The sequence below is a fragment of the Rhodnius prolixus genome, unplaced genomic scaffold (assembly GCF_049639745.1).
Source record: "Rhodnius prolixus isolate KJV_2025 unplaced genomic scaffold, Rpr scaffold_1, whole genome shotgun sequence".
Lineage (NCBI taxonomy): Eukaryota > Metazoa > Arthropoda > Insecta > Hemiptera > Reduviidae > Rhodnius > Rhodnius prolixus.
The window spans coordinates 11,313,511-11,329,033 of NW_027411581.1; the positions used below are offsets into that span (position 1 = coordinate 11,313,511).

Sequence of the window (15,523 nt, forward strand, 5' to 3'; positions counted from 1 at the left end):
AGAATTTATTAGATTTCACAGATCCTTATGTTGGCCACTTTCATGTACAAAGTATTTGTTCTGTAAAGAGTAGCCTATCACAAAAGGTAAGTCCATCTATTAAAGGGACCTGGCATTCTACCGGACTGCCTAAACACCCCTCCCCCCAAAAGTGCCCTTTATCGAATTATTCTAGAAAAATGTTTCCAATAAAAGTTGTAGAGCTATTTGTAAGCTATAATTATATCAATTTTAAAGAAAATTGAACCAACGGTTTTTTAAAAAAAGTTAAAAAAGTGAAAAATCTATTCAGTAAAGTGGTACTTTCGGTGCACCTATTTTGACCAAAAATTTACTGTCGCTTCCTCTGGTGGCACCGGAATGAAATATCAAATTTGAACTTTCTACGATTTTCCGTTCCTGAAATATAGCGGATAAACTCTCTGCAGAGCTGTAAAGTTAGTCTAAACCTATGCCATCAAGGCACGATGGGTTAGACAGGGCAAAATTCTAGGAATTACTGGATCTGTAACCCATCGTGCCTTAGCCTCTCATTTTTCTCTCTCTTCTCTCTAACAAGCCGAATGCGATCGGTTTTATTCGGCAATTCTCGGCTCACTTGACCATGAATATTAATTTACAAATTTTTTTTTTTTATTTAAGGCGCATCAACATCTAAGGTTATTGGCGCCCGGAGCTTTTTCCAGTGCACTGCCGGCCTCCGGACAGTGTTCTCTCGTTACAGACAACACTGTCCATCACCGGACAGTGAGCTGTAAGAAGCTCCTAGGAAGAGAAAATCTAAGGGTCATCAGCTGGATTCGAACCCGGGACCTCCGCGTGGGAGTCCAGTATGCTAACCTCATAGCTAATCCCTTCCCTAATTTACAAATTAATTTTTAACATCAAATGTGCACACTCACACGACTTTCTTTTACCACTACCAATGTCAACTAGTATTATCAAATAGTTGGTTTTTTTTTTTGCAATACATTCTAATAGAACTATTGTAGAGAACTCTAATAGGCACACTCACACGACTTTTTCTCAATTTCCCATTATCAACGACAATAAATATATTTATTGTACATAAAACAGGCTTATATCTTCAACGTAACATGGCAATTTTATAATAATTTTCATTATCAGTGCGGATCAATAACATCCTTCCCAAGCTCATCAGATAAAAAGAATCTTGAAAGAGCAGGCTATTACTATTTCTTAATATTTTTCTATGCTTACTAGTGACGCTGCTTCACAGTAGTTGTAGCTAACATTACTTTAAACACTGCAGGAAGCAAAAAACAGGAAGTCAATCACGTCAAACGAAAAATTTTACGGTTTCACTAAAGCGTAATTTGTATTTAATAATAATAATAGTTTTAAATATTTGAGATAATTTAGCTAAAACGGATTATTTCTTTAAAAAATTCCAATAATTCTAGATTTATAAAAACAAATTATAAACAATTCCATTCCAATTAAAATTATATTTATGAAAAAAAATTCAAACGTTTCATAACCATGGGATTACTTTGTTAATGATTTTATACAAAAGTATTTCAACAATTTTTGTATAACAAAAAAATTACTGATTCTTTGAATACAAATATATCATTCCATCATTTTTACATGTTATTGCACAATTTTATACAAAATTAAAAAATTGTTCATGAGATTATTTAAATTTTAAATGTGTGTGCTTTCTTTACTGACTTCTTTTTGAATAAAAAAAAAATATAAAAAGTACTTGGAAATCTTGGACAGTAAGAAATATTTTATTTATTCACTGTCCGCACTATCTTCTGATGAAGACTCAGTAGAGGAATCACTGTCACTGTCACTGTCTGATGAGGAATCACTGCTACTTTCTGATGAACTCGAGCTTGTGCTACTACTGTTACTGGACAATCCTTTTTTTACAATTCTCTTTTGTTTTCCAGTAAAGGGCCTAGATAAACAGAATGAAAATGAAATGGGTATTTTCAGCAAGAATTCACGTATTTATTACTTAGTTTGACCAAATATAGTCTTACTATTTATAAAAATTTACATACATGTATATACAATTTTTCAAAAATATACTATAAAAATGAATTTCAAAAATATTAACATTTATTAAAGTTACTTACATCATTTTGACCAACTTAGTTTCGCTAATAAACAAATATTGCAATATTACTGAATTAGAAAGTTCAAATTTAATATGCTAAAGGAACTTTAATAAGCCTAGTGAAAATAACCAATATTTTCAAAAAATCTATTAAATATTACTTCTTTTTTTAAAGAAAATTGCTTTCAACATTTTTGTAATTCTAATTAAAAAATCTGAACACACACGATTTTTCTTTCTACCATTCCCGAGGACCAACTTAATTCGCTTCCTTCACACTCCCAATCTTTTGTTTCTATATTTAGTACTCAGAATAAATTTAAGCTGATTAGGCGACAAATTTTTACTAAAAAAATAATGTGCTTGCAACAGACAATTTCTTCCGCAAGTATTCGAGTACTAGAATTTGGATTTTAGCACCATCCCATAAGGATTTATCGTCACACCTTAGCTGACCTAGACACAATACTGGGGGCGAAAAAAATTAGGTATAACATTAATTAAGCGTAACCTCCCTTGATGACTACACAAAGCTTTAATAGCTTTGTTTTTCTAATATATGGTAAGGTGCAGTTTATTATTTTGTTAACAAAAAAAAAACAAATAAATTGGATGTTTTAAATCATAAAGACATCATCCTCCTCAATAATAAAAAATAAATAAATAAAAGTATAAAAACAGTCAATTTTTTTTTTATACACTTCATTTCTTGTAATGCAATTGCTCTTCTACCATGGATTTTTACAGCAAGCCAGCCAGCCTTGGTCTATTTTTTTTAGAACCATTCCCTGTTCATTTCCCAGCATGACACCGATTGAAACAAACAATTTCTTCCGTAAGCATGCGAGTACTAGAATTTGGATTTTAGCACCATCCCATAAACCAACTTGGATTGATCCCAAACACTTATGTAAAAACAATCATACGCACTTCATCATCATTAACAAAACGTTCTAAAGAATACAAATCTGAGTACATACACATCCTTTCCTATATCTTCTAGTACTTTCATTCTTTTATTAAGTAATGAAGACCTTGAAGTTCGGTGTAAGAATTTTCTTTTTCCCTTACATTCATAAGTCCAGTGTCCACTTTCTAAGCATTTCTGACATTTTGGTGTTTGCAAAGAAGCCCTACAAAAAAGAAGTATCAAATAACAGAATTTTCTATATTTTTCTATAGATGTACGCATCATTTACATAATAAGATGAAGAAAATAATGCAAATCTGATCTCTAGTAGTAAATTTTTAGCTTATTATCAAAAATTATCGATGCAATTACTTCTTTTTTCTGGAAGTTTTTATTTACACTAATTACAGCGTTTTTGACCATTCTAAACTGTTTGATTCTTAGAGTATAATTTTGTACTTTCATTAAAAAAAAAAAAAAAAATTGCTTAGGTGCATACTAAATGAATAAAATAATATACGTTGTGTTCAAATAAATCAACTTACGACTTATTAGTTTCTTTTAACGAATTTCCAATAACCATTCTTCCGTAATAAAATAACACTTTCTCAAAAACAAACGAAATGTCTAATTATGTAAAGCTGTTCACCTTAAACAAAAAAGGTTATGGTAGGTTACTTTAAACTTTAAGGTGCAGTTGAATGATACCCCTAAACCACCTGGCACCAGTAGTTGCACAATATACATGTACATACAAACACATCATATATGTAATAAATATTGTCGTTTAAATGGGAAGTGCAAGGAACGTCCACTGTCTTCTTGGAGCAGAACTTTTTTTTCACGTCCTTTCATTTAGATTTCCATAAGCTGTAAAATTTAAATCATAATAAGAAATAATTTTGTAAAAGAAATTTTGTAATAGAAACAAAAAAAAAAAGAAGCATTTTAACCGTAATGTCAGGATAAAGCAATATTACTAACGTTCATATTGCTCATTGGCCTTAAACTGTGTGTTAGCATTAGCCGTGATGCACAACTATTCATCTACTGTAAAGTGAAGATCAGTCTTATTGATTAAATAAATTAATTACACATAACTCAATGTTTAGTGTGATAATAGCAACCGTCTGGTTACAATCTAATATATTCTAAATGTCTAAGTTATTAAATTTTGTTTTTTTAGATCTATGGGAGATTCCCTTGGTTACAAAATCTCGTCTTTCAATATTTTATATGACCTTGTGTCAGCAAAATTTTCTTTTAACAACATAATGAGGATTGATAAATGTTGCACATGATTAGCATGTGTACCTTCCTTGATGGAACGTGAATGAAAAAAATGTTATGATTACGTTCGCGATCTGCTAGTTTCTATACAGACTATATATCTACATATGTCGCAGAAAATGCCTAATTCAAAAGGGTTTCGGTCAAAATAGGAGGATGCGGTCATAATCTTCTTTAGGTATTATTCTTCTGATACCATATTATTACTAGCAGTGGCTTTGGTTTGGGACAGAGTTAGGCCAAATTTAGTTTAAATAAATTATTTTATCAAAATTATTATACAAATAGTTATGAAATAAATTTTTTCAATTTAGATATTTTATATAACTTATTTGGAAAATAATTATAAATGCACTCAGCATTTTCATTGGGCCCCAATTCCCCATAACTTTCATCAATTTTGTTGCACTCTACATCTTCATCTTATCATCTTGGATACACGCCCATAACTTTCATAATTTTAATCAAGAATCAATTTGATATGATGAAGATTCTGCATTTGAGAAAAGTTATAAGAGTTTTAAGGGAGTTGACCTAAAAGATGAGATGAAGGAGCAGGGTGTGATAAATGTCAGATTTTATCCAGCTCTACGGCTCTATCGACATTGTCAGTAGATAAAGAACAAAAATAAGCTAAGTTTTGATGTAATCAATTGAAAATAACTGTTGAATCTTGGAATCATGGGTTATTATTTGTATTGGCATTAATCAGGATATTGCTTTGAAGCACACTTGTTCACAGCATGTTGATTCAAAATCGTTACCAAAGTAAAAATAGAATGTTTCTGCTTATTATTAAATAATTTTGAAAAATTATAAGCGTAATAAGAGTTGGTAGGTTAGAAAGTAAAACGAAATAGCTTTTCTAAACTGCAACTTTTGAGCGTCCCCTCCCAATGCAATGGAATCGCAAGATCAAAAATAAATACTTTGTTCCAATTTTTAGAAAATTATTAGAAAATGAAATATTTCTTTCAAGACCATAGATTTTAAATTTTTTTTTTAATTAAATTATTTTACGTTACTTCAATTGTTGAAGATAAAGTAAGGAGTTAAGTAGTATGTGATATTTGTATGTGTATTGTGTATGTGTACATCTGACGGGGAGTAAATGGAGTGGGTGATTTAGGAATCAGATATTTCTTAATTTTATATTTTCGCTAGTGCAATTATTAATAGCTAATGTATAAAGCCGATCCGTTTAATTTGGCCTATAGTTGTTTTTTTTTAAGTCACATTTTCTTAGTATTTGCTTTTCTAATTAATTTTTTCAATTTCACTGACCCGTTGTGGTCTTTTTATTGGACTCATTTCACAATTTCTTCTTGTAAGTTGAAGAACTTACTTGGAACTATAGCATTTCTTCTACAAATTCATTGTGATGGAGGATGGTTTCCACGCGAAGCGTTAAGTACAAATTTAGTGAAGGGGAGAAGGTGTTGTGCTACGAACCCGATCCAGCGAAAACCAAAGTTCTGTACAACTCTAAGGTGAGAGCTCATAAAAGTAGTATTGAGTTGGGCATTTTTGATCTTTTATGATTTTTTTTTTTATAGCATATCCTGCATAACACATTGTTTATATTTAAAGTGAAATATGAAGATTGTATTCAGTTTAATGGATCTCATAGTTGGGTTTTTGTTAAGTAGCTGATCGTAAGACATAATTGGATGACATTACTATTGTTCAACCAAAGTCGATACCGAAACGTTGTGGCCTGAAATATTGTTACCTTTATTTATGAACTGTGATTTTGAAGAATTAAGAAAAAAAAACAAGATTTTAAGAACATGGTTTAATTTTATTTATTTTTTCACTTATCACATTCCGGTAGCAATATTCTACCGGATTATAAGATTTGTTGAATCCCCAGAAAATTTCACCATTTTTTGTTTTCTGCGTTAGATGTTCCCTTTTGTTTTTAAAGTTGTTAATGCATAATAAGATATCATACAAAAGTTTGCTGCTTACCAAATGTCCCAATAGAATAAAATCATTTCTGGATGAAATTATTTAAGTTTCTTTGGCGATTTTTCCTGACAAAATTATTGCTCTTTATTGTTTTAAATGAGTGCAATTCAGAGAAACGCATTGTGAAAAACATTACAGCTGATAATTTATAATTTTATTTTGCTGATTCCTGCGGAGTGATTCTGCATTCTGTAAAAATTTTGCTTGTTAGCCAGACGTATCAGTGATTAATTATTTAAGGTATTTCCTATGATCGTGCGTATAGGTAGAAGCCTAAGTTGTGATTTTTTTTTTTTTTGTTATATGTAGTATGGGCTATAGGGTTAAAACCATTTAGTTTTTTAAAAATATTTCATTGCTCTATTTGGAATATGCATCAATATGTGGAAAGCTCTTAGGGAGCTGGCCTACATTTAATTTGTAAATTTAAGGAAGTATTTTAATATCTATTGAAAATTAACTAAAAACTGTTCATTGTTTTCTCTAATAAATCTGTCTACTGATTCATAAGTTCTTGTCGCATTTTTCTTGGGGTTTTCAATATTAATCTTGGGGTCGAGTAGGATCTGTCTGTTGTGCTGGGTATGAAAAAAAATGTGGATGTCATCTACTGTGCTTTTACATTTATTCCCTTTCCGTCAGTTTTATTTGTTTCTTCCGGGCGTATTAATAGGTTAATAGGGCGGGCAGTTTTGTTACCTTCTTTACATTGACGAAACCTTCATTCGCATAGAACCAAGAAAATGTTGAAACTGTTCTGACCAAACAAATAATTGCGCGATGTTATTTTTTTACAGGTTTTGGACGTACGTCTGAAAAAGGATAGTTCAGGAAGAAAAGTAGCACATTTTTTAATTCATTTTCAGGTATCTATTTTAATAAATAAAATAATCATTGTATTAATTGACCAAATGCCTGGTCAAAAAACTAGTTCTTTAATGGTATCTTAAGGCCGAAACAGTTTTTGCATTGAACGTAAGGAAAAAATCCTTAATGACACAATTCATGCTTAGGCTTTGGTTGGTAAATTCAAAATAATTATAAAATTTATAAAATTTTCTTAAATTGCTCTTAAGAAGTTTTGCATTTTGCTATAATGTTTTGTTTGCATTTAAATAAAAAAGTTTTTAGAGTTGAAAATTTAATTTTTTAACTCAAATGGCTTGGTTTAATGATAAAAGTTTGTAACTCATATTGGTGTTTTTTAGTTAAGTAGTGGTTCTCAGTCCTGTCATCAATATTCCAAAAAAATTCGTAGCTGTAGATTACTATAAGTTCGTTTCGAAAAGTTAACTGTAGGCTGTAAATGAAAAGTCTGTAATTAACTGCCCTGTAGTCCATTAAGTAGAAGAAATTCATAATAATTCAAAATGATAATGTCTTACACTATTACGATTAATCTAATTTTAAAAAAAAGTTCCAGTAACTTGAAATATGGAAGGAATTATTTTTTATTGCTGAATTTAAATTTTGTACGTGAAAAGTTTTAAGGAAAAAAAAATTCCACTTATAATTTTGAATAGTTACTCCGGAAGAAGAGAGGTGACCTAAACTGAAAGAGTCAAACCCTTAGGGCGCGTTAAAACCTGGTCTGAAGAGATGAGCAGTTCCAGTCCAGTTACTGACCATCCTAAGATGTGGAAGTGTTATGAGGGTAGCCCCTACGGCCTTTTCTTTTGTACTTTTGTTACTTTTGTTGAGAATGAAGAATTTACAAAAATATTTCACAGCCTCCTTACGAAACGTAAATAATCGACTTTGATGTCCCATGAGAATTTGGGTGGGTAAATTGTAACAGGTGTAAGTAGAAATTGTGAATGTGTGTGGTGGGCTAGAGTTTCCTATGGGTACGCCAAGCTAAAAGAGTTGCTTATGGATAATGACAGTGGTACTTTGCTTGGCTGCGACTCACAGGGACAGCAAGATACGTAGAGAACACATATTTATGAAATTCTCCTTTTTCCTCTCAACGGGCTCTTGTTTTTGTAATAAAAAGTTCATATAAATTTTCAGGGTTGGAATTCAACTTGGGATAGGTTTGTCACCGAAGATTTTATACTAAAGGATACTGAAGAGAATAGGAAATTACAAAGAGAATTGGCAGAGAAAGCACAACTTACTGCGTAAGGATAAAAAAAAAATATATATCTTGATAGCTTTCATATTAATATGTGCTGCTGTTTGACCGAAAAATATTTATATTTTATTATTATTACATTAATTCTGGTTGCAGCGGCTGCGGTAACCTGTATCGTCGCGAAAGAAAGAAGCGAGGACGTGTCAAACTGAGCGGGCAGGCTGCAGATCGTCAGGGGGGCTCTGGGGGGTGGTCAGACGGCGATACTTCATTACATAACGGAAGCGGTAACTACAGTGGAGGGAGCTGCGGTTCTGGTGGACAGGGCAACAACTACGGTGGCACTGGCTCCGCTGGAACAGCAGGTGCTAGTATAAATTTCTCATCATTTGCTGGCGCTAAAAGACATCATACCTCAGACTCTGATGGCTCTGACGATGATTTTAGTACAAGAGCGGTACACTTTATCGTCAGTCCTACTCTTATGTCAACACTCAATAATGACCATACTCTTATTACAGAAAAATCTAAAGTAAGTGATTTTTGTCAGATATGTATATTCTTTTTTAAACACATTATTTCATTTTTTGGAAAATTTTGGAATAATCACAATGTTTGTAGGTAGTTAATTTACCTGGGGCACCAACTGCTGTTGAGGTGCTAGAAATGTGGATGAGGGAATACACGCTAAGTCAGGTAAGATTGATGTGCCACAATTGTCAAAAGAGAGGTCATCTACGCCCTTCAGCTGGCCGTCCAACTAATACCATTACTATTGACAATTTCTGTACAAGGTAACCAAAAGTATTGTTATTATTGAATCTTCTTTTCTCAATCATGGGCCGATAGTACAATATTGCAATTTTATAGTGCCAATTTGTGTCGAGAAGTTGCTGACGGTTTGAGAATATTTCTTGATTTCACTATTGGAACTATACTACTCTATGAAGAAGAAAGGCGTCAATACGAAGTTTTCTTTGTGGGTGGTCTTGCCAAGGACTTCCTCAAGTGAGTGCAAATTTACTATTAGATAGCCCTTATATTAGTTGTTTTAGTTACTGTAGAATGCGACGCATTCAAAAGGCCAAACTCTGACCCAGAATTTGATTATTGGGTAATCGTGCCTTTTGGGCAAAACTTTCTTGCAGGCAAAATTACAAAAAAAAATTCGATTCAAATTTTATTTAATTTTTTTAGCTTGGGATTTAAGTTTTAGGGACCATGAATATCGCTGTCAGTCGGTACCAACCTTTCTTCCTTAACTAGAGCCCCTTCACATTCCCAACCAAAAAATTTATTTTGACCCGATAAATTTCGAAATCAATTGATTCCATACAAAAAAAAGAAAAATCCTAAATATTAGTAGTTCCTTGTTATTTGAATTGAAATTTTTGCAACATTGTTCTAATACTACAGCGATTGTAACGTTTGAGTTGGCAATTCACAGGCTCTTACGGATGACTTTTTCTTTCGTAGCGATAAATTCAACTTAATTAGGAATTCAAAAGACCCTATGCTAAATAGTAATGGTCCTTAATTTTTGGAGATATTAGATGATTATTTATTAATTATCCTTAAAGGCCGTTTTTTTTATTTGATTCTTTTTTTATCTTTATCGTTTTATCACTTTCCTCTTCCTGATCTTCCGTTACTTTGCCCATTTCTCCCCTATCTAATGTAGATCCTAGACAAACAGATTTGTAAATATATATTGAAAAATTATAATTTGTGAGATCAGTAATACGCCTTCAGATCCGCAGAATTGTAAAAAATGTGTTTATCTCTTCCATAAAGAAATCTTTTTCAGCGCTGACAAATTCCAGTAAGATTATTAAAACAATTCACTAACTATATTGTTTTAATATAGCGTTAAAAGGCTCGAAACCGGTTAGGGATACAATAAACATGCGTGTTAAGACAGATAGTCAAAGTTAGTAACAAATAACTTGGTATTACATTACTATCCCGTCTCTCCCCTATATTCATTAATTTTTCTGAACGGTTGCTCAGGACAAAGGCTAGTTTCAGGTTAGTTTGGAATAGTCAGTGAATCGCGCATGAAATCTTAGCGTTTAGTCATTTACAGGACATTGTTAGAGACCTTTGGTTGCTCATTGTTTTTAAAGTTGACTTTACTACCCAGTTGGTACTATCAGTTTGAGATAGTGATTTGATGTATCTAAACTATTAGCAACCCTTCAAAAAAAATGTGTTATCTAAATAGTAGAGTGGACTTGACCCATTTCCTGTGTGAATACCTCCATTCTGTCCGAATTCCAACTGAGATGTCTGAGGTGAAATTCGTATCAGGTCTGTTTGTATTAAATTCTTTGAATAATAATCTGTATATTTCTGCAATGTTCAGCTTTTGACCATTGCAAACGTTGTTGTATAGGTTCAGCCTTATTGAAGCATTTCATCATTAATGTCCAAATTATTTCTAATTTATTTTATTTTCCTTTATCTTTTTTCACTTTTTAGTAGAAGTTATTAGTGTTATTAGTGCTCTGTGTTTAATTTAATTTTATTTGAGTTTTTGTCTTTTTTTTTCTTTGGCAGACGACGTTGGATATTGCTTTTGTACTATGTTAAAAAAAATCGTTAACTTTTTAAAATAAAAGCGCTATTATTATTGTTTTAATGTGTGTGCCGCAGTTAACGCTAGAATTCAATCTAAATTGTATAGTGAATAGTGATGAGTGAATAGTTAGTGCTTGCACAACAGCTTCAATATTTTAGTTTAAAAGAAGAAGTTTAAACTTCAAACTTTTTTTAAAATAAAGGTTTGAACTTTTAACCAAGTAAAAATTTATACAAGTATTCTTAATTTATAGTTCTACTTTTAGGAATGAACCTGTGGAGGGCAATTCCAAAGAAAACGAAGAAAATGTTCATGACGATGGTTCGTATTATTTTTTAGTTAGAATTTATTTACGTATGTATAGTAAGGAAAGACAAGTTAACAGTATCAATATTTTCAGGAGAGCCGAAATTTATAGTCGGTGGTGCACGCGATCTAGGTGATAATAGAAGAAAAAGTTTAAGGTCACACATAACGAGGCAAGTTCGGCCAGATGGACAAGCTGAAGAACCGCCCGGACAACCTGCAGAACCTCAGGCTGCTGCAACTAGGCCCCGACCTTTATTAGGCATGGCACCTCAGCCAACTCAACCGCAGCAGCAACCAAGATGCAATGGACGGACAGACAGTAGAGCTCCATCTGCAGAACTACCCCACGGGGCTATTGATCTTGCTTCTATTTTTGGACCAGACGCTAATAAAGGGTTAGTGTGAATGCTTATTTAAGATTGAAATTATCTATGCATTCTGTTATGGTTGCAGACGACCCAGTGTTTGATGTCTCTCTTAACTGGCTTCAAATTACATTATTTTAATAAAACATCCTACCCATTTAATCTTAAAAGTCTTGAACTCAATTTACACCTTTGTTTAGAATATTCAATTTTTTTTCTTCGTTTTAGGGGGGAGCAGTTGGTTCTTCGCCCCATGAGTTTAAAAGAAAGAGAACTTTTGAAGAAAGTTGTTTCCCGCAGACTGTTGCCTGAGAAGTATCATTCTTCAGGTAATCCTCTTCCTTCGCAAGTGTATGGAGCTATTCACCTTGCAAGAGCTCTAGGTAAGTACGCCCAAGTTGGTTTACCTTCCAGTCAAGTGACCGTACAATCCAGGACAATTATGCCCACTAAACTTAATTGAAATTTAATTGGAGCAAACTTAACATATTGCCTCTCTTTCAAGCAAAAAGTATAAACATCTTCAAGGAAATAGATAGGCTGATCAACGCCAGTTGACCTTCTTTTTTGAAGTTGCACTAATCAATTTGTCATTTTATGGATACAGATGTATACGTACTTGTTTGCCATAAAATATTCCAATTTAGTTATAAATATACACCCTTCTCGTTGACAGAATAGCAATAGCATTTATTGCTATAAAAGAGGGGTTATAGCGAGATCTAGCGAGCTCCTCTTATAACATTTAATGGAAGCAGTGGGAGTGGGCATCGAAATCAAGGAAATCTCACTTACAGAAAATGCGTTGGTGTCTTGGGTCTCTGAATGCTACTGGTATTGTGCTGTAGTCCGTAATGAAATGTATTCGACGGTCATCGACTGAATCAGAAGGGAACCGGGATATATAAGCCCTACCTCATTGAATAACATTGCATATGTTCCGTAAATATTGTTGATTTTTGTTAAAGAGTTAAAGTTATAATGAGATCTAGTTATCTCTACTTTTAACACAAATAAATACCTTTCATTTCCTCATCACGAAATTTCCAAAACCACGAAAGAAGCCGACAAACTTGAAATGTATTCAAGTTCTACTTGGTTAATAAAATTTCGCCACTTCCTCCCACATTTCTCTAAACAATTTGAATATTGTTTTAGACACATTTTGGGAAGTAATTAAAGAACAATTTCTGAAGGATTTGAAGACTTTAAAGTCAGTCCACGAAAAAACTCTTAAAAATGATGCCAATAATAACTCTTAAAAGAGATGTCAATATTCATCTTCAGCCCATCTATTTTTGTTGTCTTTATGATTCGTCCCATTTGATCTGATTGAAATGTACCTTATCGATCACTCTAGCATCGGTATATAAAAAGCTTTGAATTGTTTTAAAACTAAATGAAAGGTTGTATCCCTTGACTTCTGCTGTATGTAAAGTAATAACAATAATGCCATCCGCAGCGTCTGATTCTGTAAACAGAAATTTTACAAAATTTAATTTGCATGAGTCAGGCCATATATTCAAAAAATTGTACTTACATTCCAGTCAAAATTCCATCCATGCTTGCAACATCTGACCTGAACGACCTCAAATTGGATCTACTGATTGATTATTTGACTAATTTTATGAAGTAAGTTCACTTAATTTAATTTGTAATAATGCTTTATTCATTTACATGAATAATATTTTTCCTTTTAATTTGCAGGTTTTTAGAAGAGCATCCAGAATGGTTTTCAGAAGATAACTATCGGGATAATATATATTCCGATGTATTACCTGCTAGTATGAAGCAAGAGTCTGATTAAGTGTCATTGATGTATATATGTAATACATCCAGTTTAGTATTCGAGTTAAAGTTGAGTGTTGCAATAAATGCATTTTTATTCATTGTAATCAAGATTTTTAAAACGATTGTGTTAAACTAGCACTGAAGATTGTAAAGATAAAACTGATTGTAGCATCTTAAAATTAGTTTTTTCTAATTAATAATTTGGATTATTCCTGAACATATTACCTCCGTAGACATGTACTCTTTTGAAATATCATAAAAATTCTTTTATTATATGATCTCCTTTTTGTAAATTCATATTCAATGTTCTTTTGAAAATGTGTCAATATTCAAATATGTATAGATATGTTTCATTGTAATATTAATAAAGTACTTTCACATTTATATATTCATAAATTTCATTGATAATTCATGTTATATTATTATCAATTGACTGTTTCGAGAAGGTATAATATTTTACTTAGTTCGGAATCGGATCTATGCACCCAAGAGGCAGTTTCTTGAAGACCTATTTTAAGTCGTTTCATTTTGATATAAAACTTATCATTAGAATCTAATTTTAAATGTAATAATTATTTTTACAATTACTTCCCTGTGCTGAAACAGTTCCACAGTAAATTGATAACATTATCTCATATTTTAGGTGATTCTATTTTAGAGAGGTATTATAAACATATCAAAAGAAAATTGAGGAAGCATGAGAAATTTTATGAAGGGAATAAGGTTTGCATCCAACTCCTCAAAAGCCACATCGTTGTAAGATATTCCAATTGTTGGCACTGGACGCTTTTATATGAGTGTCGGCCATTAATCCGAAAAAAAAATCTGATGAATTACACTCACATGTGCCTACACAAATCTCTAGTTCTAATAATCAATTTTTTTTGGAGCAGTTTTAAATTGTTTTATTAGTCCTTAATTTAATAATATTGAAAAGGAAACCCTGGAGTGGGTATTATTTATTTTTAAGTACCCAACGTTGCTAAAACTCAAAGAAAATACCAGTTAGAAATTTCAAGACTACATTCCCATAACTACTACAATTAAGTGAATTTTATAACTTTCCTTTACAGCAGTTACGTCTTCCCAAGTCTTCAAAAAAAAAAAAATCCATTAATCGACGGCTGAATCAATAGAAGCCGCTGCATTTCATGATACTTCGACAATCGGAAATCCACACCATTCTTGATATCTCGCACTGTAACTGGATTCTGACTTGGAGATCTCGAAAATTATAATAAATGTTGTTTGTCGTAGTTTTACATCTATTTGTTAATTAATAAGACTTCTAAATTAAAAAAAAAATGTGAATGTCGCAATAACGGCCAAATTTCCATTTTAACTAATTCAGTTGACGTTTACCTAACCGGAGATAATTTTTTCTCATTTTATTCCTGTAACGATTTAAAATTGTTCAAACAACCGCTTTCGTAAGTTTAATTAATTAGTAAATCAACATCAAACATAGAATGAGTTTATTACAAATTTATTTTACAAAGTATTTACATATTTTAAAATGGAATGTGGGAAGAGAATAATTATTGTTTATTCATTTCTAATTTCTTAGATAGTAATCTTTTATACTTCGCTTCTACGCTTAACATTTCTATTTGTAAATTCGCACATTCAACTACATATTCAATTGCCTTATTGAACTTCGATTGTGCTTGTCTCATATCATGAGGAACCAAAACTCCAAACCATTTTAGAGGATCTCTTGAACATTCTTTTTCCAATTTGTCTTCTTCCTTTTTCTTATTGCGCTGTCTCAGCGCGTCGCTGTCATCTCCTTTCCCGTTACGGTGTATGTTTAGCCGACTTAATTCCAATAGTAAGACTTCGTCAGTAGTTTCCTTACATATTACCGTGGTGGAAGCAATAACATCATTACTTTCTTCGGATGGGAGTTGTAAAGCAGAAACATTTCTGTTTCCCATAATGTATCTAGATTTAGCCAAATGTAGGCTTCCATTCTTTATGAGGTCTTCAATAATTAATTTAACATTGATATACTCTTTCATTAGTTGGAGCATTCGTATACTCAAAGAATCCAATTCTTTACATATTTCTTCTACATTCATTCTTCTACCACTACTTTCATACAGTGGACAAATAAAATTAGAAGACACTTCCTGCA

General features: G+C 32.1%; 3 protein-coding genes across 10 annotated transcripts; 1 reads left to right on the forward strand and 2 right to left on the reverse strand.

Moving 5' to 3' along the window:
* Positions 1–1,713: 1,713 nt before the first annotated feature.
* Positions 1,714–6,411, reverse strand: LOC141454265 (uncharacterized). Of its 7 annotated transcripts, none has more exons than XM_074128348.1 (7): positions 6,264–6,281; positions 3,987–4,052; positions 3,758–3,872; positions 3,548–3,651; positions 3,073–3,225; positions 2,112–2,135; positions 1,714–1,930 (listed from the first exon to the last, which is right to left on the reverse strand). In XM_074128348.1, the coding sequence occupies exons 4-7, from the start codon at positions 3,583–3,585 to the stop codon at positions 1,762–1,764; spliced, it is 384 nt and encodes a 127-aa protein (XP_073984449.1). In that variant the 5' UTR covers positions 3,586–3,651; positions 3,758–3,872; positions 3,987–4,052; positions 6,264–6,281; the 3' UTR covers positions 1,714–1,761. The 7 variants fall into 7 exon arrangements, with proteins under 7 accessions (XP_073984449.1, XP_073984440.1, XP_073984457.1 ...); XM_074128339.1 differs by having other exon boundaries at positions 3,548–3,679; positions 6,264–6,280; XM_074128356.1 differs by lacking the exon at positions 3,987–4,052 and having other exon boundaries at positions 6,264–6,411.
* msl-3 (male-specific lethal 3) lies at positions 5,356–13,770 on the forward strand. 2 transcript variants are annotated; one of them, XM_074128099.1, is made up of 11 exons: positions 5,356–5,782; positions 7,061–7,129; positions 8,277–8,386; positions 8,497–8,872; positions 8,962–9,134; positions 9,211–9,348; positions 11,175–11,242; positions 11,322–11,625; positions 11,824–11,978; positions 13,143–13,227; positions 13,303–13,770. In XM_074128099.1, exons 1-11 carry the CDS (start codon positions 5,681–5,683, stop codon positions 13,400–13,402), a joined length of 1,680 nt encoding a protein of 559 aa, XP_073984200.1. In that variant the 5' UTR covers positions 5,356–5,680; the 3' UTR covers positions 13,403–13,770. The 2 variants fall into 2 exon arrangements, with proteins under 2 accessions (XP_073984200.1, XP_073984208.1); XM_074128107.1 differs by having other exon boundaries at positions 5,357–5,782; positions 11,187–11,242.
* A 1,074-nt stretch (positions 13,771–14,844) lies between these two features.
* On the reverse strand, positions 14,845–15,467 carry LOC141454251 (coiled-coil domain-containing protein 115). Its single transcript, XM_074128313.1, has one exon. The coding sequence runs from the start codon at positions 15,465–15,467 to the stop codon at positions 14,925–14,927; it is 543 nt and encodes a 180-aa protein (XP_073984414.1). The 3' UTR covers positions 14,845–14,924.
* Between the last annotated feature and the right edge of the window lie 56 nt (positions 15,468–15,523).